The 24813-nt window shown below is 40.1% G+C and overlaps 1 protein-coding gene across 13 annotated transcripts in view; it reads right to left on the bottom strand.

Annotated features, from left to right (window-relative positions):
* The window catches only part of CLASP2 (cytoplasmic linker associated protein 2), a 282235-nt gene that overhangs the window by 69503 nt on the left and 187919 nt on the right, over positions 1 to 24813 (bottom strand). For 12 of the 13 annotated variants that reach the window (XM_045007895.1, XM_045007896.1, XM_045007897.1 and 9 more), the window contains 3 exons: positions 14782 to 14952; positions 13585 to 13692; positions 7047 to 7153 (listed from right to left, as the gene is read on the bottom strand). In XM_045007895.1, the coding sequence (XP_044863830.1) occupies positions 7047 to 7153; positions 13585 to 13692; positions 14782 to 14952 (386 nt within the window). The remainder of the gene's footprint in view (positions 1 to 7046; positions 7154 to 13584; positions 13693 to 14781; positions 14953 to 24813) is intronic. The other variant, XM_045007906.1, reaches the window with a different exon arrangement.

Here is a 24813-nt window from a genome sequence, read left to right as displayed (position 1 = left end):
AACAGTGGTTATTTTTTTTTCTTTTTACTATATTGAAGAAAATGGCTATTAGCATGCAACTTTATTTATTCTTTGCCCTCACGATCTCTGATATAAAATATGTAACACTGCCATATCATGCATTACGAATAAGAAATTTTACCCCATCTACACTTTTCCAGAAAAATACATTATAATATAATTTATTAGGTCTTCATAAACTAAGGTAAGACACAAGCTTCCCAGCTTAAAACTTTCTGGCTCTCTTACACAATGGCAATTCAACTTGAGGACCTTGTTATGTACAGTCAACTATCTCAGCACCAACCAATCAAATGTTCCTGGTTTTGGAATTTTTTGTCAAAATGTTCTTCCCCTTTTTCTATTGTGGAAGTTTTCTGACCAGCTTTGCTCTCAGCATCTGGAACCTTCCACCCAATTCTGGAATTGCAAAGACTCTATATAGAAACAAATTACTAGAATGCCTTATAAAAGACAGTTACTCACCTTTGTAACTGTTGTTCTTCGAGATGTGTTGCTCATATCCATTCCAATTAGGTGTGTGCGCGCCGCGTGCACGTTCGTCGGAAGATTTTTACCCTAGCAACACTCGGTGGGTCGGCTGGGCGCCCCCTGGAGTGGCGCCGCTATGGCACCAGATATATACCCCTGCCGACCCATCCGCCCCTCAGTTCCTTCTTGCCGGCTACTCCGACAGTGGGGAAGGAGGGCAGGTTTGGAATGGATATGAGCAACACATCTCGAAGAACAACAGTTACAAAGGTGAGTAACTGTCTTCTCTTCTTCGAGTGCTTGCTCATATCGATTCCAATTAGGTGATTCCCAAGCCTTACCTAGGCGGTGGGGTCGGAGTGAGATGTTGCAGAATGCAAAACTGCTGAGCCAAAGGCTGCATCATCTCTGGACTGTTGGACCAGAGCATAATGTGAAGCAAAGGTGTGGACCGAAGACCAGGTAGCCGCACGACATATCTCCTGGATAGGTACACGAGCCAGGAAGGAGGCAGATGAAGCCTGAGCCCTGGTAGAATGTGCGGTGAGGTGGCTTGAGGGTACATGAGCCAAGTCGTAACAAGTACAGATACACGCCGTTACCCACGATGAGATCCTCTGGGATGAAACAGGTAGACCCTTCATTTGGTCTGCCACTGCGACGAAGAGCTGGGGCGTTTTACAAAATGATTTTGTCCGCTCAATATAAAATGCGAGCGCTCTACGGACGTCCAGGGAGTGCAATTGTTGCTCCCGTCGTGATGAGTGCGGCTTCGGGAAGAAGACCGGAAGGAAGATATCCTGGTTGACATGGAATGCCGATACCACTTTAGGGAGGAATGCCGGGTGTGGACATAACTGCACCTTGTCCTTGCGGAACACAGTATACAGTGGGTGCACTGTTAGAGCACGAAGCTCGGAAACTCGCCTGGCCAATATAATGGCTACGAGAAAAGCTGTCTTCCAGGACAGGTATAGCAACAAGCATGTTGCCAACGGCTCAAATGGGGGAGACATAAGTCTGGTTAGAACCAGGTTGGGGCGGGACGTCGTACTTGTGGGTATAGGCGCTTTTAAGAAATCTACAGACCATAGGGTGTGAGAATACGGAGTGGCCACTCCCCCCTGGATGGAAGGTAGAGATGGCCGCCGAGTGTACCCGCAATGAAGATACCGCCAGGCCCTCCTGTTTGAGAGACCAGAGGTAATCCAAAATGGTTGGGATCGAGGCCTCAGTGGGGGTAACACTGTGTGTGCCGCACCAGCAGGAGAAACGCTTCCATTTGGCCAGATACGTTGACCGGGTGGAAGGCTTCCAGCTACCCAGGAGTACTTGCTGTACTGAGGCAGAGCAACGCAACTCTGACTGGTTTAGCCATGCAGCAGCCACGCCTTGAGGTGAAGGGCCTGCAGGTCTGGGTGGCGAAGTCTGCCGTGATCCTGTGTTATGAGGTCTGGGTGGAGTGGCAGGGTAATCAGGTTGGCTAGTGACAGATCGAGCAGCGTGGTGTACCAGTGCTGCCTGGGCCACGCTGGAGCGATCAAGATTAGGTGCGCTCTGTCCCTGCGGAGTTTTAGCAGGACCTTGTGAACCAGCGGGAACGGCGGGAAGGCATAATGCAGCCGGTTCGTCCACGGCATCAGGAATGCGTCCGAGATCGACCCCGGTGAGAGGCCTTGGAAGGAGCAGAACATCTGGCATTTCCTGTTCTCGCGGGAAGCAAACAAGTCTATGTGGGGAAATCCCCACCTCTGGAAAACCAAATGAACAACATCTGGGCGTATCGACCACTCGTGGCAGAGGAATGACCTGCTCAGTCGATCCGCCAGAATGTTCCGAACCCCTGGGAGAAAGGACACTACCAGGTCTATCGAGTGGGCTATGCAAAAGTCCCAGAGTCTGATGGTCTGCTGACAAAGGGGGGGAAGATCAAGTCCCTCTCTGTTTGTTTATATAGTACATGGCCGTTGTGTTGTCCGTAAACACCGACACACCGTGGCCTTGTAAATGTTGCAGGAACGCCTGGCACGCTAGGCGGACTGCTCTCAGTTCTCGGACATTTATGTGCAGCGTCAGCTCCTGAGGTGACCAGAGGCCTTGCGTACGAAGGCTTCCGAAGTGCACGCCCCAGCCGAGAGAAGACGCGTCCGTCGTCAGGGACACTGAGGGCTGAGGCGGATGGAACGGTAGCCCTGCACACACCAGGGAGGGAGTCAGCCACCAGTATAGAGAGCCTAGAGTGCTCGGGGGAATGGTGACTATTGTGTCTATTGAGTCCCTGCTCGGGCGGTATACCGAGTTGAGCCAAGTTTGTAACGGATGGAGGCGGAGCCTGGCGTGCTTGGTTACGAACGTGCATGCAGCCATGTAGGCCCAAAAGATCGAGACAAGTGCGAACTGAGGTCGTCGGGAAATTCTGCAGACCGCGGATGATTGTTGCCATTGCTTGAAACCGCGGCTGTGTTAAGCAGGCCCTGGTGAGAGTGGAGTCTAGGGTCGCTCCTATGAAGACTAACCTCTGTGTGGGAACTAGAGAGGACTTCTCTATATTGATCACCAGGCCTAGACGAGTGAATAGGTCCCTGACGACGCCCACATGCTGGGCGACTTGTGTCTCGGAGGTCCCCCGGATGAGCCAATCGTCCAGATACAGAAACATGTGTATCCGACGTCGGCAGAGATATGCAGCGACCACGGCCATGCACTTTGTGAATAGCCTTGGGGCTGTGGAAAGGCCGACCATCAGCACTTCCAGTTCACAGTCCTGCCCTTCGGCCTTTCCACAGCCCCAAGGGTCTAGGATGGGTCTGAGACCACCCTTCGACTTGGGGATTAGGAAATAATGGGAGTAAAACCCCTTGCCCTTTTCATTCTTTGGCACCTCCTCTATAGCCCCCATGGCAAGGAACGACCGCACCTCTTGCAAGAGGAATTGCTCGTGAGAGGGGTCCCTGTAGAGGGACAGGGTTGGAGGGTGGGGTTGAAAAAATTGGAGGTGGTATCCATATTCCACCGTGTGTAGGACCCAGAGATCCGAGGTTAACTGGGACCACGGTGGGAGGAAGTAGGAGAGACGGTTGGAGAAGGGAGGAGAAGGATCCTGGCCTGTAATTAGTACGCCGTCCTCGGGCGCACCTTCAAAAGTTAGATTATACACAACAAGGAACGAGAGAACTACGAGTAGCTAGGGAAGTGGAGGTCAGCTAAGCCGCGCTCTACTGTTCCAACGACCGACACGGGCGGTAAGAAGGAACTGAAGGGCGGATGGGTCGGCAGGGGTATATATCCGGTGCCATAGCGGCGCCACTCCAAGGGGCGCCCAGCCGACCCACCGAGTGTTGCTAGGGTAAAAATCTTCCGACGAACGTGCACGCAGCGCGTGCACACCTAATTGGAATTGATATGAGCAAGCACTCGAAGAAGAAGAATTAATTTTAAAATACAAAAAACAAAAACAAAAAACAACTAACACCCTCAAAAAATAACCAAAAACATGAAACCCAAACAGGCCAAGGGATTGAGAAAAACAGACTTCTCACCCTAGAGGAAAAAAAAAAATACACCTCTGCAAAAGAAACCCGCTATCCAAACTCTGAATCAGAGGTGTGTAGTGAGAATCCTGTTTGATTATATAGTCAAAGAAGCAGAAGTATAAGTGAATACTTTTCCCTTCATTAACATTACAATTTGCACAGAATTCTCACTCTTCAATGCTGAATAACTTGAGGGATGCTCCTAAAACAAACAGCACTGAAACAGTGTAACAAGTAGGCCTATGCTTAACTGTATGTGGAATTATTTCACGACCTTTGGAAGGAATCCAACCTGATTTAAAATAGATCCGTCAGAGTTTGAAGCTCTATGAATTGAGCTCTCTGCTACCAGGAAAATGAACATTCATATAAGAAATGTTAATTGGTAGAATCAGAATAGCTTGAAAGTAGCATTCATCAGTTTTGGGCAGACTATATTAATACCATAACAGAAGGGAGGGGGTGCGCTTATTAATTAACAAGTTATTTCTAACATGTAAAGAGCCACGTGACTCAGATGACCAAGCCCTGCAGAGACACTTCTTTAAATTCAACTGATCCATGATAGCCCAAAACAGTTGCCAAATAAACAGGAATAGAATAAATCTTTAATCCTTGACTCGCAATTAAATGGTAGTGTAGCAGTTTTGTGGGGCTGGGGGCAGGAGGGGAGAGAGAGAATTAGGTCAATTTACATTACAAATATTTTATATTTACAAATAGATGTCATGATACTGGAGTTCTACCTTTACAAGAACCTGGAGAGGGACAGATTCCTGTATTGCATCAGAGCAAAATAAACTCAGAGCCAGATTCTCATCCAAATGGATAGTCACTACCAATTAGAGCAAGACTGGGGACCACCCATGCCTGGGGCTTTGCTACAAGATGTTATGGTAGACAGATGTACAGATGACATTTCCTTCTCCAGTGGGTGAAGAGGCATTCCTTATTAGTGTGATCTTCCAGTATCAGAAGCACAAAACTGATAGTTTCTCATTCAGGTAAGCAGCCTTCTAAAACCTCAGTGAGTGAAACAGTAGCAGAGGACAAAATTGAGGAAGAGACATTCGTAAACCTGACTCCCTCTAAGACACCACCCTCCCATCACACACACAGACAAACTGAATCTTAATTGTTCTTTTCCATGAAGCTGACAGAAAGTTCCTCACTATCAGAGGTACTGGTCAGTTTCTGAGTGCAGGTAGCCAGGATTTACCAAAAGGTCAGTCATACCTGTACAGTTTTGCTTGACAGGATTTCAGCAATGGAGGAAGGGGAGAACATTTTCTTGACTTTTATCTCAGCCAAGGTACAGGTATAGGAGTTTTAAAAAGCTATGATACAATTACTCTGACTCAGAGTGGTTTCTGCCAATGACACACTAACCTATGTCCTCCAAACATTTAATCTATAAAGTACATTGACCTATGAAAGTAATGGACAGGAAAAAACAAAGCAAGGAATCACTTAACTGATGACTTTATGAATATAAGTGGCGTACTACAGGACAACATGCTAAATACCACCTTATGACAAAACACAGGAGACCACCTTTGATTTTAGGATATTAGGTTAATCTGAATTTGAACATTTGCTAATGTGAAATTAAGGCTAAGAAAATACAGAAACAACAACAACAAAGTAAAATATGCCTAGACCTGACTTGATTTAATAGAGGAAAAGTAAAGAAAATCCCTTCAAAATATTAAATCAACTTTTTATTTTTGGTGGTTAAAAATATCAAAGAAAGGTAAATAAGTGGAACTGGTTGGAAATTCACTAATGGAACTTCTTCCATCAGAAAGCATCAATTAGTTGAAATTGAGACATCTGAGGGACTGTGTCCATTTGGATAACATTCTGATGGAAATCAGGCATGTTTCCAATGGAAACCCACCTACCTGTTTTTCTGCCAGCTTGCCTGCTGGGCTCCTTGGCAGCCCAGCTGGAGATAATTGTGGAGCCCAGACATCCAAGCTCCTGGCTCCCAAGCTCCCAGACTTGCAGCTCTTTGGCAGCTCCCAGGTAGCTTGCCTAATGGGGCACTGCAGAGCTGGGGCCTCTTAAGGAGGTGAGCTGTCATTTCCCTGTCTGACCGGTTCACCAACTGGCCAGCTCCCCACAAAATATATATATTTTTTTTTACCCAATTTTGCTATAGAATGGAAATTTTTTCAAAATCTAGAATTAATGGAACAAAAATCTCAATGCTGCTTAGCTCCAGTAAAGAGGTTCTTCATTTTTTGTATAACATGCAAAATACATTTAGATACTAGAAAGTATAGGATAAATATGACGTTACCAACTTTATATGCGTATATATTTATTTTCCTGTTGTGTTGTACTGATTTACAAGGTAAACAAGTGTCCTATTATCCACGTTTTAATTATTTTAAAGTTGTGATATCAATTTGACAGTCATTATCATGGCAAATCCCAAAAGGATCTCCTTGCACACTGAGTGCCATCTGGATTGATTAACTTGACAATAGCTGGGAAATAAAACTACAGCCAAGTCGGTCTCTGAATCACAAGTCTGCCTTTTGTTCTACAGAGGTACAATGGCAGAGCAACTTAACTTTCAACATTTGTTTTTATTTTTTAAGTTTCAATAATTAACATAATTCTGAGCCAAGACATAGAAAATGGAAACCAGATCCAAAGAATCTACAATCTTGAGAAGATATTGGAATAGTTTCAGATTTTGGACACATCATTAATTTGCTTGTTCAGAGCTTTAGTTTTTATTCAAAGGGAAAAAAAATTCAATCACTCGTCTTGTATTACACTAGCTGTTCATGCTATCATTTAATCAAAATTCCACCTCAATGAGCTAGCTCAGGTAAACAAACGTAATTTCAAACCTAAGGAACTAAACTGTTTCACAGTTCAGAATGCATATAAATACATACACCTCTACCCCGATATAACGCGACCCGATATAACACGAATTCAAATATAACGTGGTAAAGTTCAAAGTTTTTAGTGTACTTAAAATGATAAATGGAGGAGTCTTACCAACGCATCTGCTACTGCTTCTTCTACATCAGAACCTGTGTTCAGAACTCTCATAGCACTAACCGATGATGACAATCTACTTGACTGACTGATCCCAAACCCTGTACCTGTCATAACAGAATAAGAAGAAAATAAACATTTAAATCAGAATTGCAACATGGAAAATAGAATTTTAGTCACTTAAAAAAACCCAACCAGAAGTATAGTAATTGGCAAGTGCTCTGCTTAATTTCATTTAACTGAAAAGTTAAAAAAAGAATGGATGTGGCAATTATCTGATTTGTATTTTTGCAGCAAAAGAACGGGAAAAATAAACAAAAATTAATCAATGATTAAATAGAATGTCTGATAAATATTTGTACTATGAAAGAAAGGAATCAAGAGGCTCAACTGAAGCGTTTGCACTACAGAGCTACTTTTCTTTTGAAGAGCACCTGTTAAAATATATTAATCATTTGGGTTTTTTTAATTTTTTTTTTTTTAAATAAAATGCAAAATATAAGGAGGGCTACCAACAGCGCTATGTTATAGAACTACATGCATAAAAAGTGCTACAAATACCAAATAATGAGGAACTAAAATAAAGTAAATCTGCCAGTAAAAAAACCTGTAAATACATTATTTGGGGGGGTGGGAGGGGAGTTGACCTTGGGAAAGAAAAGCTTGCAATGTGTACACATCTACCTTGATTATCCAAAACACAGAACTCTAATGTAAATAATAAATAATAGTTTTAAAAAATGGATTGTAAGGAAAACCAAGTGGGAAAAAATATCCAGGATGACTGCACAGATGACAGCAAAGTGTACTCATCCTTCACCTGTAGCCCCATATACTTCTGGGGTGTAGAGGGCACCAGTAGATCTGGAGTGATGCCTGGAAGCTGCAATAACAGGATCATATAAACCTTATCTATTATCAAGGAAGCAAGGTACAGTGACAACTGTATAGATAAGGAGAATACTTTTTAGGAAACAGATGTAGCATTACTGCATGAAATAGAACAAATTAACAGAGAAAATATGAAATAAAGTTTCGGAAAACAAGTCCCTCAACTAAATAACAAGTGGGTTATTGTTCAGAAGCCAATTCATGCTGCAGAAAATCTAAAGCAAGCATTCCCTTCTTTAATTGAAAGCAAAACACATATATACACCACTATATGAGCCTTTTAAAAAAGCCCACTGAGTCTGTATCTTAACTGCAAAGTTAACTTGACTTGTCTACAGTGGAGGGCCTAGCTTGAATGATAGCAGCCACAGTGCAAAATAATACTTGAACTGCACAGAATAATTAGATTACTGCACAGAGTTATTGTATTAGCAGATGACAAGTTGTGCTATCTTGAGCAGTAGCTTATACCCTTGAAAGGCTAGCTAATTCAAGTTAAAAGTACCACTAGGCTCAAATTAATGTTTTTTGTGCCTGGATAAAAAAAATGATTTAAAAAAGGTGTTTTTAAAAAAAATAAATAACTTTTCATTTAATTTTTAATAATAAAGTATTTAAAATAAATTCTATTTTAATTTTAAACCTCTATTAAGGCCTAAATTTACAATTATTCTACTTAAATAAATAAATGTTACATCAATTAGCCTCTTCAAATTTTAATGAGATTAAAGAGTGCTGCTTTTTAAATTATATTTAGAATCAGGTGAAAATACCTTTAATTTCTGAAGTCAACTCAAATTTTATAAATATATCACAATGTCAGGTACTGAATTAAGAATCTGTATTATTTTCAGTCTTTATAATGGACTGTATATTGGTACAGGATGAACCTCTCTAATTTGGCACTTCCTGGTCCGGTGACATCCGTGGTCCGGCATAGGCACCGACTCCGTGAGTGCTCCGGGGCTGGAGCACCCATGAGGAAAAATTAGTGGGTGCGGAGCATTCACCAGCACCAAGCTCCCCCGTGCCTCTCACATGCTGGTGTCCCCACACTTGCCAACTCTTCCTCCTCCCACCCAGTGCTTCTGGAGTGCCCCGAACAGCTGATTCACAAGTTCAAGCTCTGGGAAGGAGGGGGAGGACCTGGGGCCAGGGCTGGGACCCTGGGTGAGGGGCTAGCAGCTGGAAGCCGGCAGCTGGGACCCCAGGTGGCAGCGGGGCCAAGCTGGTGCGGGGGCCACGGCGGGTGCACTGCCTGCAGGTGCTGCAGCATCCCCTACATACATGACTACAGAGACCCCCGGCACTCTGCATTGACCTCCCGGGGTTCAGCAAATACTCTGGTTCGGCACCGGTCAGGTCCTGAGGGTGCCGGACTAGAGAGGTACAACCTGTATTTACATTTTTCCAAATGCAAGTACTTTCAGTTACTGGTGTGCAGAAAAGCTTGCCCCTTAATTTTAGTTTCAGTTTAGCTAGCAAGTACAGAGAGAATATTTTCTTCATTTGGACTAGTTCATTCAAAGCTGAGAAACTGATTGGGAGTTGAAAAAGCAGGAAAGCTTGTTTTCCTCTTCCAATCTATGAATAAAAATAGGTGGGAGAGGATGAGATCTACTAATTCTAAACATTTGAAGGATATGGGGCCAGACTGTCAAAGGTATTTAGGTTTTAACTGCTTTTGAAAATCTCACTAGGCACCTTTCTGCATCTTTAGGTGCCTAAATACCTTTGAAAATCTGTCACCGTGTCCTTCAAGTTTTTAGGATTAACTTCCCTTGGAAATGAAACTTAAATACCTTCAAAAATCTGGCTCATGGTGACCATAAACAATCCATCAGTTTACTAACTACAGTTAATACTTCCTTTCTTTAACTAATTAGTTTTAAATGCAAAATATGTTCTGATAAACTTATTTGTTTTTCTTATGTATCAACATATTTAAGGTAGTTTTATTTAACTAACAATTTAAAAATGCTGGTTTTGTACTATTTAAATTTAATTCAAATTTCCATCCAAATATATCTTGACACCAACCCTGAATAAAAAATTGTAATCTACTAGGAAAGAATTGTATCATTCACCTTTTTCTAATTGTAAAAATTAAGAATCTGAACAAATGTATGACAAGCTATATAATTGATTAAATACATATGTACAGATCTTGTACATCCTCCTGATTAGTAAGAAGTACGGCCAAATTTAGTGTAAAGGCTTTATTTGGTTGCAAATCAGCATGTTTTAATGGTTATACAAACCAATGAGAATGAACCTGTCTGTAAGAAAATAACTACATTAAATATGTTGATACAAAAGAAAAACAAGTAAGTTTATCAAAACATATTTTGCATTTAAAAATGATTAGTTAAAGAAAGGAAGTACAAATGCAAAACAAGATTGAAATCAGTTATTAAGTCAAGGTTTCCTGCTTGCTGATTTAAATAATGAATAATGAATAAAATCTGTGATTTAAATCAATCAGTCCTGGTATGGACAGGACTCGAGTTACAGGTAACATGCCACTTATAACCTGAGTTGACTTTATAGTGAAGACAAGCCCCCTTAGTATGCAATAGATGACATTTTTTCATTGTAAATTTTGTAATCCACTAAGCAACGTTTAATATATTTTGCATCAATATAAATATGCTTACGTTATTTAACGATGAAGTATGTTTTTTCTCCCCCACTAACTATATTATTGGATGTTCTTTGGCAATCATATGCCAGCATACTCGACTAGACACTCAGCAGTACAAAAGTCAACGCAAAATCAATGGCAGCGACACATGCTATCTGCAGGGCTTTGAACACATGCAATAGTGGGAGCAATTTCTCTATAATCTTTCACTGAAAATTCAATTCTTCCACTCAAGATATGAATTAAGAGTTCACAATATCATTAGGAATACTATTTAAAACAACCCCTCTCTCCACAATTATATAAAACAAGCAAGCCAAAATATGATAATACATGGCTATAACATATTATAACAGGTAAAGTTGACTTTATTCCACAATCTCTTCTTCAAGAGTGCTCTTTGTACTCCTGATATTATAATGGACCATCTCTAATTATTTAATTTGGTTATTATTCTACCAAATTTTTAAAGATTTGTTATATGAAAAATGTTGAAAAGGACTAAAAAATAATGTACTTTCTGGTCAAAGGAATTTAGAAAGTAATCTTGAAAAATATAAACCTTTAAAATTAACTGTATATCATAAATCAATATTCACTTGCATATAAATCACTTGTTTCTTGGAGCAGTGAATTAAAATAGGTGCCCCCCCTCACTTCTTTGATATCAGCATCTGTAATCCCACTGTGATGTGGGATTACAAAAAGGTTTATATACCACACATAGAAATGGCATAAACTTGGCACATTATGCAAACAAAATATTATTTTTTGGGAGCCATTAACAACAGTCTACAGTTGTAGAAGGGTTATATTGCAAAATTGTCACGTACATTATAAAAGAAAACTAATCACTGAGACGGCTGATTTACTTAGTCTACTTTCCACTGGAATCAGTGGAAAATTTGAGAGAGTAAGGTCTGCAGAATTATTTAAAGAAAAATTTGACAATAGACTAATTATATGGAATAAGACAAACTGGGCTTACCTAATCACTAGGGAAATTTGAAAACAAAGAAATCAGGAAATAGAAAGGTAAGAAGTCCTGTGATATTTATTTCAGGAACAGACATTTTTTTACTAAATCTTGATTTCCATAGGGTTATTTTACATTCTTGATACAAGCAACAGATACAACCTACTCGTGGCATTTGGCATCTGAACACAGAGGTTAAAAACTTCAACAACAACAACAGAAATAACATTTCAAGTAACAGCTGTCCCAGTAACCCAATGTCTAACAACAACATTATGGAGTTATTTTAATAATGGTGTTTTAAAAATATGGAGCATTTGGCTTGACATAACATGTCAATCGTATACAACATGCAAACAATTAAACTGTTCAAGCTGCAGAGTAGCAAAAGAAGCATAGAAGTATCTGAAAACACTCTTCTTTTTTAAAACAAACACGTAGTACACCAAAGAACCTATCAGTTGCATATTGATAAAGAGTTGACTAGTGGATCCTATATAACATGCTCATTCATTAGGTTTCCTGATTAAATAGCATCTGGTTAAATTAGTATTAGATACTGAGACAGCTTCCATTTATTTACCCAACTCTTTGCCAATAAAAATAAGGCTGAAAGAAGCAAACTGCCTTAACAGCCCAAAATAAGGATCAGACTTTCAGGTGCTAATTAGGAATATACTGTGATGCCTCAATTTGATGTCGAAAATAGAGTAAATATCTTAATATTTTGGGAGTGAACTGAGGAGTTGGAAGCAAGGTATCTTTGCTGTAGACTATACTGAACTGGGAAGAAATAAAAAAGGCACTAAAAATCTATGATAAATTCATACAAAGTAGGTAAATTTCAAATAGAACCTTCCAGTGATACATTTTCTACCTTACAGAAGGAGCCACAAACCAACTAAAATAATCTTTTCAAGACAAGTTTGCTACCTAAATCATAGGCAACTTTCAACCAGATAAAATAATTTATGATTGAAGCTATTGATTTTTTTAAAGCCAACTATGGGGTTCCTGTACTTCCATTTGGGTTTTGTAAATAGATGTCAGTTTGATACTTGAAAATATTTTAAGTGTCAGTCCAGTAAATTGCAGTATTGCATGTAAAAGCTGTGTCATTGTTTACAGTAGCTCTAGGAAAGAAGTCTGAAGTATCTGTGGTTGTGCAAATCTGAAATGTAAAGAAGTTGCCAGCCTCCTCTCCCCTATGTAGTGACCTATGTTAATTGTGTGTTATCCTGTTTTTGAGACACTGAAAGTAGGTTTCAAAACTGGATTTAGGTTCACCCACTCTGACAAGGGCCCTTACTATTTGCTTCCATTTATTTCCAAAAAATTTAGACTATTCTTACAATGCAAGTCTGCTTTGAAAAATGACTGCATGAAACTGGCATCTTCCAACTCAATGGATCTGCTACTAATCTGCACTGAGATTCATACTGACTTACTTTAGTGACAAAAATAGAATTTTAATTTTTTTTTACTTCTATTATGACAATATAGCAATTTTTTTTCTTTTCTATCAATAGAATTGTTTAGTAACTACACTATAATTTCTATTATTCCTGCAATAAAAACTAGTTATAAATCCGATCAATCTGATCCAGGGAGCAGGAAGAAAAACCCAGGTTTTGAGCTCAAGTAAACCTAGTCACAGTTAGTTTTTTATTTATATGCAAGCCTTTGATATTGAAATCAAGACAAAAACATGTAATCTTACAATGCCATTTTTACAGTCACTTTTCTGAGCAGAACTGCCTTTTCTAAAGCCTCAATCTAGGAACTGTGGGGTGAGGTTATCTTCCCAGATTCTTGGTGTAAAAGATAAGACTAACACCATTGTGACATTTACTTTTTTAATGTGCATTTCATTCACACATTGATCAATACTCTAGCAAAGTAAATGGCAAATGAGTTCAAAGAAAATAATGGTTAGCTACTAGAAGCTAAATGAAGAAGGCATGGGTTCACTAGATGCAGATAATGAAAGGCATAAATAGGCACAACAAAGGTCTCCAAGTACTTACCAAGGGGTGGAAAAGAGCGGACAGGGCTTGTGTCCCTGCTACTTTCACGGCTGGCCTCCCGACTGCACCCCTGACTCACACTAGGTCGAGGAATGCGGCTGCCTCGTGCTAGTATGATTCAGTGTACAGACAAACAGCAGCACAGAAAGGGAGAAGACACAAGAAAAGTTGTAGTTTTAATGTAATTTTGTTTGTGCAATAAATCAGATCAATTACGTATTTCTAAGAACATACGTTGCCTCTATTCATGTAGCATTACAGTATTATCTTCTTTCTGACATTTTACGAATTTGACAAATTGCACTAAATGCAGCTAGTTCAGATGAAAGTATTTTCTCCACAACATAAACTAATGTGAATTTGGAACCTCTCTAAAGAAAGTTGAAAAATGCTTGAAAAGGATGGTAACATTTTTCAGATTATAGTTGAAACATTGATCAGTACAGCCTGTGAAGAGCATACAAACACAGTAGTTCATTCAGTAACTTACTCAGTTTAGTTCCAGCTAATCTTTCTTTTTTCATGTGGAAATAAATGTTGCTTTTGCTACACTAGTGTACAGTATAACCATCTATTTAAAAAGGGGGGAAATAATTCAGTTTAAGGTAAAGGTATGGTAAAATTAAATACAAATACTATAGAAAACCAGCTTATGGATAGCAGTAACCTCAGTTTTATTTACTGACATATTTCAAGAGAGTATAGATAATTGAATTATACCATGAGGCTGTACTTGGGGAAAATATGAAGCATAATGCATTCATTTTTACATTACACACACACACACACACACACACACACACAACAAGTATTTCAAGGATGCTAATTGTCTTGATGTCTTCTTCCCAGTTTTCAGTGTTTCCAGGCTGCCATGAAGATTTTGAGGGTTCCCAACAACGCTGGATTTTTATAGAGGCCCAATTCACTTGCTCCTTCCACACTTCCATTTCTCTGCTTAAGAGTTAAGCATGGAGGCATAGATCAGTGCATTCAGAGAACAGCAATCTTCATAGTACCACCTTAAATTTAAAACTGTGTTGCAAATCATAGGCCTCCCTTTGGGAGTTTGCTTTGCGGGTCCCCAATCAGATTTTAGAGTTTCAATGTTTTCCAGCCCAACCGTCTGTAACTAGGCATCAAATGCATAAAGTAACATCATCTGTAAAGAAATCTAAAAGGTTACTTGATAGTTCTTACCTACTGACAATCTAGAAGGACTTGCTTCTCTACTGCATCCTTGGCTTCGTGGGATCTTGCTCCGTTTTTGTGCTGTTGCTGGATTGACTAACACTCTCTGAACCCCTGTGTTCATAGTTGAAAGTGCAGTTGTAGTCAAAACTCTTCCAGGAGATCCAGATCGACTACCAGCTGAAGGCAAAATAAGTAAAAATAAATAACTGCAGATAAATAGCGAAGATAAAAAAGACAGAAAAACAACATGTTTGACTGAAATGGTTTGAAAAAAATAGTTTGGAAGAACTTACAAGATAAAGTGTAAAATTTGAGAAAATCTGTAAGATCTACACCTAGTCTTAAAAATAAAGCACCTCTCAAAAGATATAGGTATAAAAATATCCCTGCAAGTCTGAAAATTCTTATCACAGTATTTAGGACTATATGAGCACCATAGCAAGCAATTGTAACCGCACACCAAAACCATTATGCCTTTCACTAGTATTTACAAAAGCATCCAATATTCCCGAATGTGAAGATGGAGAGGTTACTTACCTTACAGCAATTTGAGTTCAAGAGGTTTTGTCCCTATGGGTGCTCCACCATAGGATGTATGCAAGCCCATGCATCCGTGATTGGAGACTGCAAAGTAGTGTCTGAGAGCCCATGCCTGTACAGAGCAGTTCCTCCTGCTCTGAACGAGTGCATCTTGGGAGACATCAGCCCACCACCACTCAGTTCATTCTTGACAGTGAAGCTGAATTCCACAGCAGAGGGGAAGGAGGGCGGGAGGTAGAGCACATTTAAGGACAAAACATCCCAAAGAACTCAAGTTACTATAAGGAAGTAACCTTTCCTTCTTCTTCGAGTATATGTCTCTATGGGTGCTCCATTGTAGGAGACACCCAAGCAGCAGCTCAATGAAGAGGTAAGTTCACGACACACACAAAAGCCACATCACCAAATGAGTTATCTCAGGAAGCAGATAAGATGAAGCAATGTTTGGCAAAGGCATGCACAGAAGACCAAATAGGAGTCCTGCAGATTTCTGCTATGGCAACATCCTTCAGTGGAGTTACAGATCTGGACTGAGCACTAATGGAATGTGCTGTTACTCTGTGAACACCAGCATTTTCAGAGCAGGTCAGGATGCAGTCAAAACCCACTTAGTCTGTGTGGGAATCAGTTGACACTTCATCCTATCTGCAATTGATACAAATAGTCTGGGAGATGCCCAGAATGGTTTATATAGAAAGCAAGGGCCCTCCTGACATTCAGTGGACAAAGGCTTGATTATTCTCTGGAGGCACAAGGTTTGGGCAGAAAACTGATAGGTGAATTTCCTGGTTAATCTCATATTCCAAGGGAGGAATATAACATCTGGGAGGAAGCAAGGATAGGTATGTAATATAATCTTGTCTTTGTAGAAGGTGGTATGTGGTGGGTCCACCATGAGATCTTCCCACTCCCCCACATTCACCTTGCTGAGGTGAAGGCAATTGGGGAGAGAGCAGGTTGCCATTGGTTTGAAAGGGGATTTTTTTTAGGGCATTTAAAATCAGGTTCAAGTCCCACTGGGGAGCCAGCTGTCGAATGGGCAAAAGCAAGCTGTATATGACCTGAAGAAATCTGGTTGCTGTAGGGTCTGGCAAAGACTGAAGCCCTGGATAGATGACTGGAAGGCTGTGATGGTGACAGATGTACTCTGATAAAGCTCACTGAGAAACCCTATATCTTTAATTCAAATAGGTAGCCCAGGATGTTAGAAAGCAGAAATTCCTAGCCTTTAGAAGATGTGAGGAAGCACAATGATCGGAAGTGCTTGCACCTTTGCAAGCAAGTTTTATGAGTACTAGGCTTTCTACTAGATAAGAGAACTGACTGAACTCTATCCAAAAAGGTCAATTCCATGCTTGAGAGTCACTGAGCAGCCAGGTTCTCAGATTCAGAGAGAAGGGAATGGGATGGATAAAGACCTGTGCCAATAGGTCTTTTGTAATAGGAAATCTGAGGGGTGTTACCTCCAAGAGGTGGATGAGGTTTGAGTACCACACCTGTCTCAGCCAAGCAGGTGATACAAGGCTAGCTCTCACTCCTTGCTTGAGAAGAGTCTGGAGGATTAATGGTACAGGTAGATAAGCACAAAGAAGGGTACAAGGCCATGTTGTTATCAGGCATTCCCCAGAGAGTCATGGCTGTAACTTCCATTGCAGTAGAACAGGAAACATTTCATTTTGTTCAGGGTAGCGAAAAGGTCTACCCCGGTATACATCAGGTCTGACAGATCCTGTGGAAGAGAGAGTCCTTGAATTCCCATTCATGATCTTACCAGAAGTGCCTGCTCAAGGAATCTGCGATTGTATTGTGGAAACCTAGTAAACAGGCTGCTGATATTTCTATCTGATGAGAGACACCAGATTCCAGCCTTTAACTATGCACATAAGGACTGGGGTCTTGCTCTGCCCTGGCAATTGACTTAATACATCGCTACCCTGTTGTCCAGCATTACTCTGACTGAGTGACTTTGTATGGTGTGAGAGAAGTGTTGGCAAGCACATCTATCTGTTTTTAACTCCAGACACTGATTTGGAGCACTGATTTCTGTGCTAAGTCTCCCTGTAGATGAGCTCCCATCCCAGAGATGCATCTATTGTAAGGGTCTTCAAAGGTGCTGGATACAAGAACGGGGTTCCAATACAGACCCTTCATGGGTCCTTCCACCATGTAAGGTAGTCCAACATCTTCTAAGGCATTGTGATATGTTAGGAAAGGCTATTTCAGTTTGGAATATACGGTGTCCTTATCAACGTACAGAAGCAACCTGAGGTGCATCCTCACATGGGGTGTCACAAACCTGGGGGCGGACACGTGGCCTAAGACCTACAGACAAATTCTCACTGTTGTTTGTGGGCTGCACTGCAATGTTGAGATTTGGTTGGATAGGGTGAAGAATCTCTCCTCAATATTTAGGCTCTTGCTGTTGTGAAGTCCAGAGTAACTCCTATAAAGTCTCCTCTCTGTACTGCAGATAGAGTGTATTTTTTTTGTGATTGATGCAGAGTTCCAAAGATGGGAATAGTGTTTAATAGTCTGGACATTGCTGCCTGAACTTCTGTCCACCAACTCTTGGACTTCCTCTAGTGGGATCTGAAGTGAATTCACTAGCCTTTTCATGAGATCCTGGGAAGCCAAAATCATCAGCATAGGAGAGCAGTGGTGACAATCGCACTTCATTTGGAGATGAAGAGGACTTCAGAGATGGAGGTGAGATCTCAGCCTGAGACTCTTGCTCCTCCTGTACACGGTTTTATTGTCCGGGGCTGTAAACAAATCAGCAACTCTGATTGAGGCAGTCTGCAACATAGAACCTAATGTACTGGGACTTGGAGGGGGAGAAGCATCCACCTCCAGACCTAGTAACAGGAGCTTAAATCTAGTCCTAGTCTAGTCTTCCTGTTCTCTTGGATCTGCCTTTGAAATCCAGACAGACCTTGCATTTAAATGGGTTGTGGCTTGTGAGAGTTCCCCCAAACACCGCAGGCTGCTGGAGTGTCCATCAATATGGGGAAAGGGCTCATGGCAAGTCTCAACCCCTGCCCCCAACCAACACAACAGCTGCTATGCAAAATAAACGTAACAATGAAAATAGATAAACTAAAAGAAATTACTAAAACAAATAAATTAAGTAAAGAATTCACAAAGTGAAGGTGGGAAGCTGAATACAGCAGAGTCTTTCGAGCCGCAAGTGGCTGAAAAGGAACTTTGTGGTGACAGGCTTGCAACTCCTTATGTTCCCTGTTCAAAGCACAAGGCACCTCTCTGCATATGCCCATGGACACGCCTCAGTCTTCGATTGAGGGCGCACAGGCATATGCACATCCTATGGTGGGGTACCCATAGGGAATATATAGTAGAACAACAACTGTGTGTTCATTTTTTAAATTAATTATATGGGACTGTTGGTCACATATTGCTATTTTCTGAACCACCAGTAGTTAAACCAAATAGTTAATTTAGTTCTGTAACATCCCTGGACTGATCACCTTGGTTTTCACAACACAACAAATAACTATTGTATTTTCTAAACATGTAAAAGATGAAGTAGGCCCTGGTATTTCTTCAAATCCTACTCTCTTGGAGCCCAATCATCTAACACTGACTGTAGACAATGGAAAGACTCCCACTGACTTCCATGGAAGTTATTCTAAACATTCAATTAAGAAAGCTTTTTTAAAACTACAGTTTTCAACCTCTGGAACACATTATGAAAAAACACACCTGATCAAGATGTTAAAATTCTTTGTTAAAGTGTCTTAGCAAATTTTATTCATAAAAATTATACATTTATTAGAAATTTGATCTTTGATTTTAGCATATTGCATCCATTGGAAGAAATTGGTCACTTTTACCTTTGAAGTTTCAGCTGTGATTATCTTACATTTTAATACCTAACAAATGGTCCATTCATATCCCTTACCGATACTCTAATTAAAACTGTATTTTACAGCAATAATCAGTTTAATTATATGTCATCATTGCAAATGCAGAATAAAAACAATTTCATCTAAAAATCTTAATTAAAAAGCAAAGCTACTTTTAACCAAAACCAGCTCAGTGAAATGAAGCCCCATTTAAAAGAAGGAAAACAGTGTAAGCATAGCAATGCTATAAGATATCTATTAGCTTAAGTAAGTTTCATAGTACTCTTACATTACAAGAACTACCAGTGTCAACCAAAAAGCAAAGATGCTATAACAATAAAAAGTCCACAGGCATATTTTTGGACCACAAGATGATTAAAGCTTGATAGCAAGAAATGACTGAAAAAATGTGTGTGGGGGGGGGAAGTCGGGAAACTGAAAACAATGTACCATGCATAAACTATATGATTTGTTGGTTGAATTGACACTTGAAATGATTATTTAGCAAAATGCCCTTTGCTATCTATGGGCCTATTCAGCAAAAATGAGAGACATGCAATATTGTGCAGCACGGAAGTCATGAACCTAGTTTCTGTTACGGAGATGAAAAGCAGACATTTCTACCAGTCTTGTGAGAATTAAGAGCTCATACAGAGCCTCTGCAGATCATCGAGCCCATCCCAATTGATTCAGAAAGACCTGGCAGAATATAGAATAACTGTCCTCTGTACTAGAGAATTTCCAGCTGATTCCCTGAAGAAGCTTGCAAAACCTGATAATCTTTTACCCTTCCCCTTCGCTAAATGCAAAAAGTGTGCTTGATCAACAAAGTTACATATATCACTCTGCTGTTTATAGAAGTTTGTTACATCTGGTTGACCACTACTGTGGAGTACACTGGACATGTTCACTGAACATGTTCAGCGAAGTCTCATATCTTCAGAACTGTTCACCTTACACACAGTAGCATGAACAGTTGCAGGTCTAAGCAATTAGTGCTATTTTGATAGTGGAAGAAAAAAAGTTACAAAGATGATACTCCACAATCACAAAGAAGAAATGTTTTTCCTTCTAAGAATTACATTAAATTAAGTAGTTGTAGGACCATGGAAAGTGAGCTGGAATTTCTGCTGAATAGGGTCCTATGTTAGGGATATGTAGACAAATGATCAAACAACAATGCACACACAAATTCTGAGAGTCTTACCACCAATAGGGTTAGCAGACTGTGATCCTGAACAAGTGTAAAAGGCAGGATTAGGGTAAAGGTTTATAATCCATGAAGAGGGAGGGAGCAGAGCAGATTAAAAATGGATGGCAAATGGAAACAAGAAAGCTTTAGTCAGTTCACACAGGAGAAAAAAGCCACAAAAGAGTTATGTGAAAAGCAATGCATTTTAGTAGCTTCCACAACTAAAGAACTAGGTTCAGATGCTTGTGTACAAATCAGATGAAGCAAAGGTGCAAAAGCAAATTACAAATTTCCATCTTTCTAACTGCATAATACTAAAGAATTACATTATTTTCAATTAAATATGAACTCAACTTTCAGAATATTTTCAAGTAATATAAGACTGCAAAAAAATAAAGATTTAAAAGATGAAGAAAGCAATTTTCATGAAAGGCCACAAACATTTTCTTATTCAAGACAAAAACAACGATGGAAAATTTGGCTGGGAGTGAGGTGGGTGATCAAAACAGCTCCAAAAGGGGAAGCACAGGTAACAAACACATTTGTAATCTGACAAGACACTTTCAGATGATAATAATAAAATGAGTCAAAATTTTTAGACTTAATTAAATTTTGTCATACTTTCTATTATTTCCTTTATTATAATCCATCTGAAGGAAAAGCAAAATAATTCTTTTTCAATCAGAAAATGTATTCTTTTTCTCTAATAGAGATAAACATAGTCACACCATGCAATCCCTAATAAATTAGCCGGAACCAAATTGAAAACAAGAGTAGCAACTGCTCTATCCCTGAATTAGCACAATGGTTTTGGTTTCAAAAGAACTTATACTGGCAGTATGAGACAATAATATCTTGTTATAAAATGATTTTTTTTTTTTAAATATGGAGACTTGGTCTAAGACAACAGAAAGGGAATGCTGTGCTACAATTATCTGTAAGAAGTGGGAAACTAAGTCTAATATGTAACCCATTATAAAATGGTCTGACTAATCTGGAACTTTTCACTCACAGTTTCATGTCAAAAATTCTCATTTAAATTAGAATTTTAGAAAAATTATGCCACAAAATGTCAGGCACACTTGTGCTTCAGTTGCCCCTCTCCTGTCCACTTTTATTTATACTGGAGTTGGAAAAAGGTTCAGAAAAGGACAACAAAAATGATTAGGGTCTAGAACTGCTTCCATATGAGAAGATTAATAAAACTGGGATTTTCCAGCTTGGAAAAAGAGACGACTAAGGGGGGGATATGATAGAGGTCTATAAAATCATGACGGGTGTGGAGAAAGTAAATAAGTATTATTTACTCTTTCTCATAACACAAGAATTAGCAGTCAGCAAATTAAATTAATAGGCAGCAGGTTTAAAACAAACAAAAGAAAGTATTTCTTCACACAACACACAGTCAACCTGTGGAACTCTGCCAGAGGATGTTGTGAAGGCCAAGACTATAAAAGAACTAGATAAATTCAAAAAAAGAACTTGATAAATTCCTGGAGGCTAGGTCCATCAATGGCTATTAGCCAGGATGGGCAGGCATAGTGTCCCTAGCATCTGTTTGCCAGAAGCTGAGAATGGGCGACAGGGGATGGATCACTTGATGATCACCTGTTCTGTTCATTCCCTCTGGAGCACTTGGCATTGGCCTCTGTCGGAAGACAGGATACTGGGCTGGATGGACCTTTGGTCTGACCCAGTATGGCTATTATTAAGTTATGTTTATTTGCTCTATTAATCCTCTTTTACATTGTCTAGGAATTCTTATTTGTCACACTCCTGAGGTTTGTAAGCAATGAGCTCTGCTGAAGGATTCAGCTCTGAGTGGGAGTAGGGCTGCCAGTTAGGAAGGTGTGGGGGGGATTTATTTTTCCATACTACCATATGTAAAGCCATCCAATTATTTCAGTAGCACATCAGGGAGTTCTACCCAACTCATCCCTTCAGGCTCTGATCCAGACAGAAAGTGAGTTCTTTTGCAAACAACAACAATTACCAGTAAAATGCAACTTAAAAGCTTAAGTTTACATTTTATTGAATGTGAAGAATTAACTAACTAAAACTCAATTAGAATACAAACCTCTTAACACTGACCACCTCTGAAGAAACTGAATATCCATCAATGATTTAGGCATAACCCTTTTTTGACATTTATTTTGAGTAATTTTCCATCAAAATTTCTTGATTAATAAGCTCTTTTATGGGTATAATGCGTATGTCTGTTGGTCTTTAGATTTTGTAAAAGCTTCTTTTCACAGAACCTGCAAATTCTGGGCCAAGTTTGACCAGCATCCCTTTGAAAATAAAAAGGTCTTCAGGAAATTGTTACTGAAAAATTAATGCAAACTTATAGTAAGGAAGATTTTATAACCAAATGTATTTGTTCACTTTTAATTTCTGCTATTCCATGACTATCTAAAAAAGGGTATGTTATGGACTAATGACCTTTTTAAGTTACTACACTTTCTGTGCATTTTAAAGCATCATTCTACTCTGAAAAGTGGTTAAAATTATATTGGGCGTGTCATATATCTCATTGGTTTCATAACAAACTTGCCAACTTTACAAACAAAAAGTTTACATACTGATTTCTTGTACCTGACAGTATTTGTTTGTGCTATCCTGGTAACTGCACAGTAATTAGTCATATACAAGTGCAGGTGAATGTTTGAAAATCAGGCCCCAAATTGTTAATTTAAAAAATATGTTTTGTACAAAAAGTGCATACTGAGTGGAATGGGATAGCATTTTTTTTTAAAACAAAACTGATAATGTGTAAAAAAAAAAAAGTCAAAACCCCACTATTTAATGACCACTTATATTTATGTTTGGCAGAATCTGATTTTTTTTTAAATAATTTTCATGGATAGCATGGTTTATTTTTAAGCACCATTTTTATCAATTTATGTTTTCATGGTTGAGCATAATTATGGGTTTCAAGCATTTTTTATTTTTATCAATTTTAAATGTTTACAGTTGTGGGAAATTATGGGGGGGGATGTCAGACAATGAGGGGTCAGACAATAATTTAACTAAAACAGATGCTGAGATTCAAAAAAAGATGGTTACTTACCTGGAACTGTTGTTATCTTCGATATGTGTGTACCCTATCTGTATTCCTCTGAGGGTTTTGCATGCGCACTATGTGTCTGGAGTTGGATAATTTGAAAGTAGTGTCCATTGGTCCGCGCATGTGCCCTGGTTCACCTCATGGTTTCATACGAGGTGATAAAGGGCAAGGCGGACCAACAGCATCTCCACTTCCTTCTCCACCGCGAATCCAACAGATCCATAGCAGAGGGGAAGGAGGGTGGGAAGTGGAGTACAGATAGGGACCACACATCTCTAAGAACCTCCAGTTACAGGTAAGTAATCTCCTCTTCTTCTTCGAGTGATGGTCCCTATTGTACTCAACTGAGGGTGATTAATAAGGAGTACCTAAGTTGGAGGAGTATGCAAGGCTGGAGATGGAACTGTTGAGCAGAGGATTGCCATGCTGAAGGAGGCATCTGCTGTCATGGCCTGTACCAAGGCATAGTGTGTAGCAAAGGAGTGCACTGAACTCCACATGACCACCGCACAGATGTCCTGGAGCGGCACGTCATGGAGGAAGGCTGTGGTCAAAGCCTGAGCTCTCGTGGAATGATCCTGCATCCCAGTGGGCAGGAGGCGGCCAGAGAGTTGATAGCAAAATGTAATGCAACCCAAAATCCACTTGGAGATTATCTGGGTGGAGACTGTCTGACCTTGAGTTTTTCTGCTACTGTCACCAACGGTCTGGGAGACTTCCTGATGAGGCCTGTCCTCTATAGGTAGAAGACCAAGGCCCATCGGATGTCTAGGGAGTAGAGTCATCGTTCCTCTGCAAATGTGTGTGGCTTCGGGAAGAAAACAGGTAAGTGAATGGATTAATGTGAAACTAGGAGGTGACCATTGGTAGAAATTTGGGATGCAGGCACAGGGAGACTCCATCTTTATGGAAAATCATGAAAGGGGGTTTCACCATCTTGGAACCAAGTTCACCGACCCTTCTTGCAGAAGTGATAGCAACAAGAAAGGCAACTTTCATTGAAAGGAGGAACATAGAGCATGATGCCAATGGTTCAAAGGGTGGTTTCGTTAGTACAAATAGAACTAGGTTAAGATCCCACTTGGGAGCAAAGGGTTTGATGGGAGGGAAGGTTCTGATAAGGCCCTTCTAGAACCTAACAGCTAACGGGTGTGTAAAGACGGAGTGCCCTTCCATTGGGGGGAGTGGAAGGTGCTAATCGAAGCTAGGTGGACTTCTAGAGAGATGAGGGTGAGACCCGATGCCTTCAAGGACAGAGGGTAGTCCAGGAGGAAGGGGATCCCCACCAATTCTGGGGAAAGTTCCTTTTGCTAGGCTCAGGAGGCGAAATGTTTCCACTTGGCCCAGTAACAGTGTCTACTGGATTCTTTCCTGCT

The sequence above is a fragment of the Mauremys mutica genome, chromosome 2 (genome assembly GCF_020497125.1).
Source record: "Mauremys mutica isolate MM-2020 ecotype Southern chromosome 2, ASM2049712v1, whole genome shotgun sequence".
NCBI lineage: Eukaryota > Metazoa > Chordata > Testudines > Geoemydidae > Mauremys > Mauremys mutica.
The sequence above is the reverse complement of the archived record's forward strand: the minus strand, read 5'-3'. Positions and strand labels throughout refer to the sequence as shown.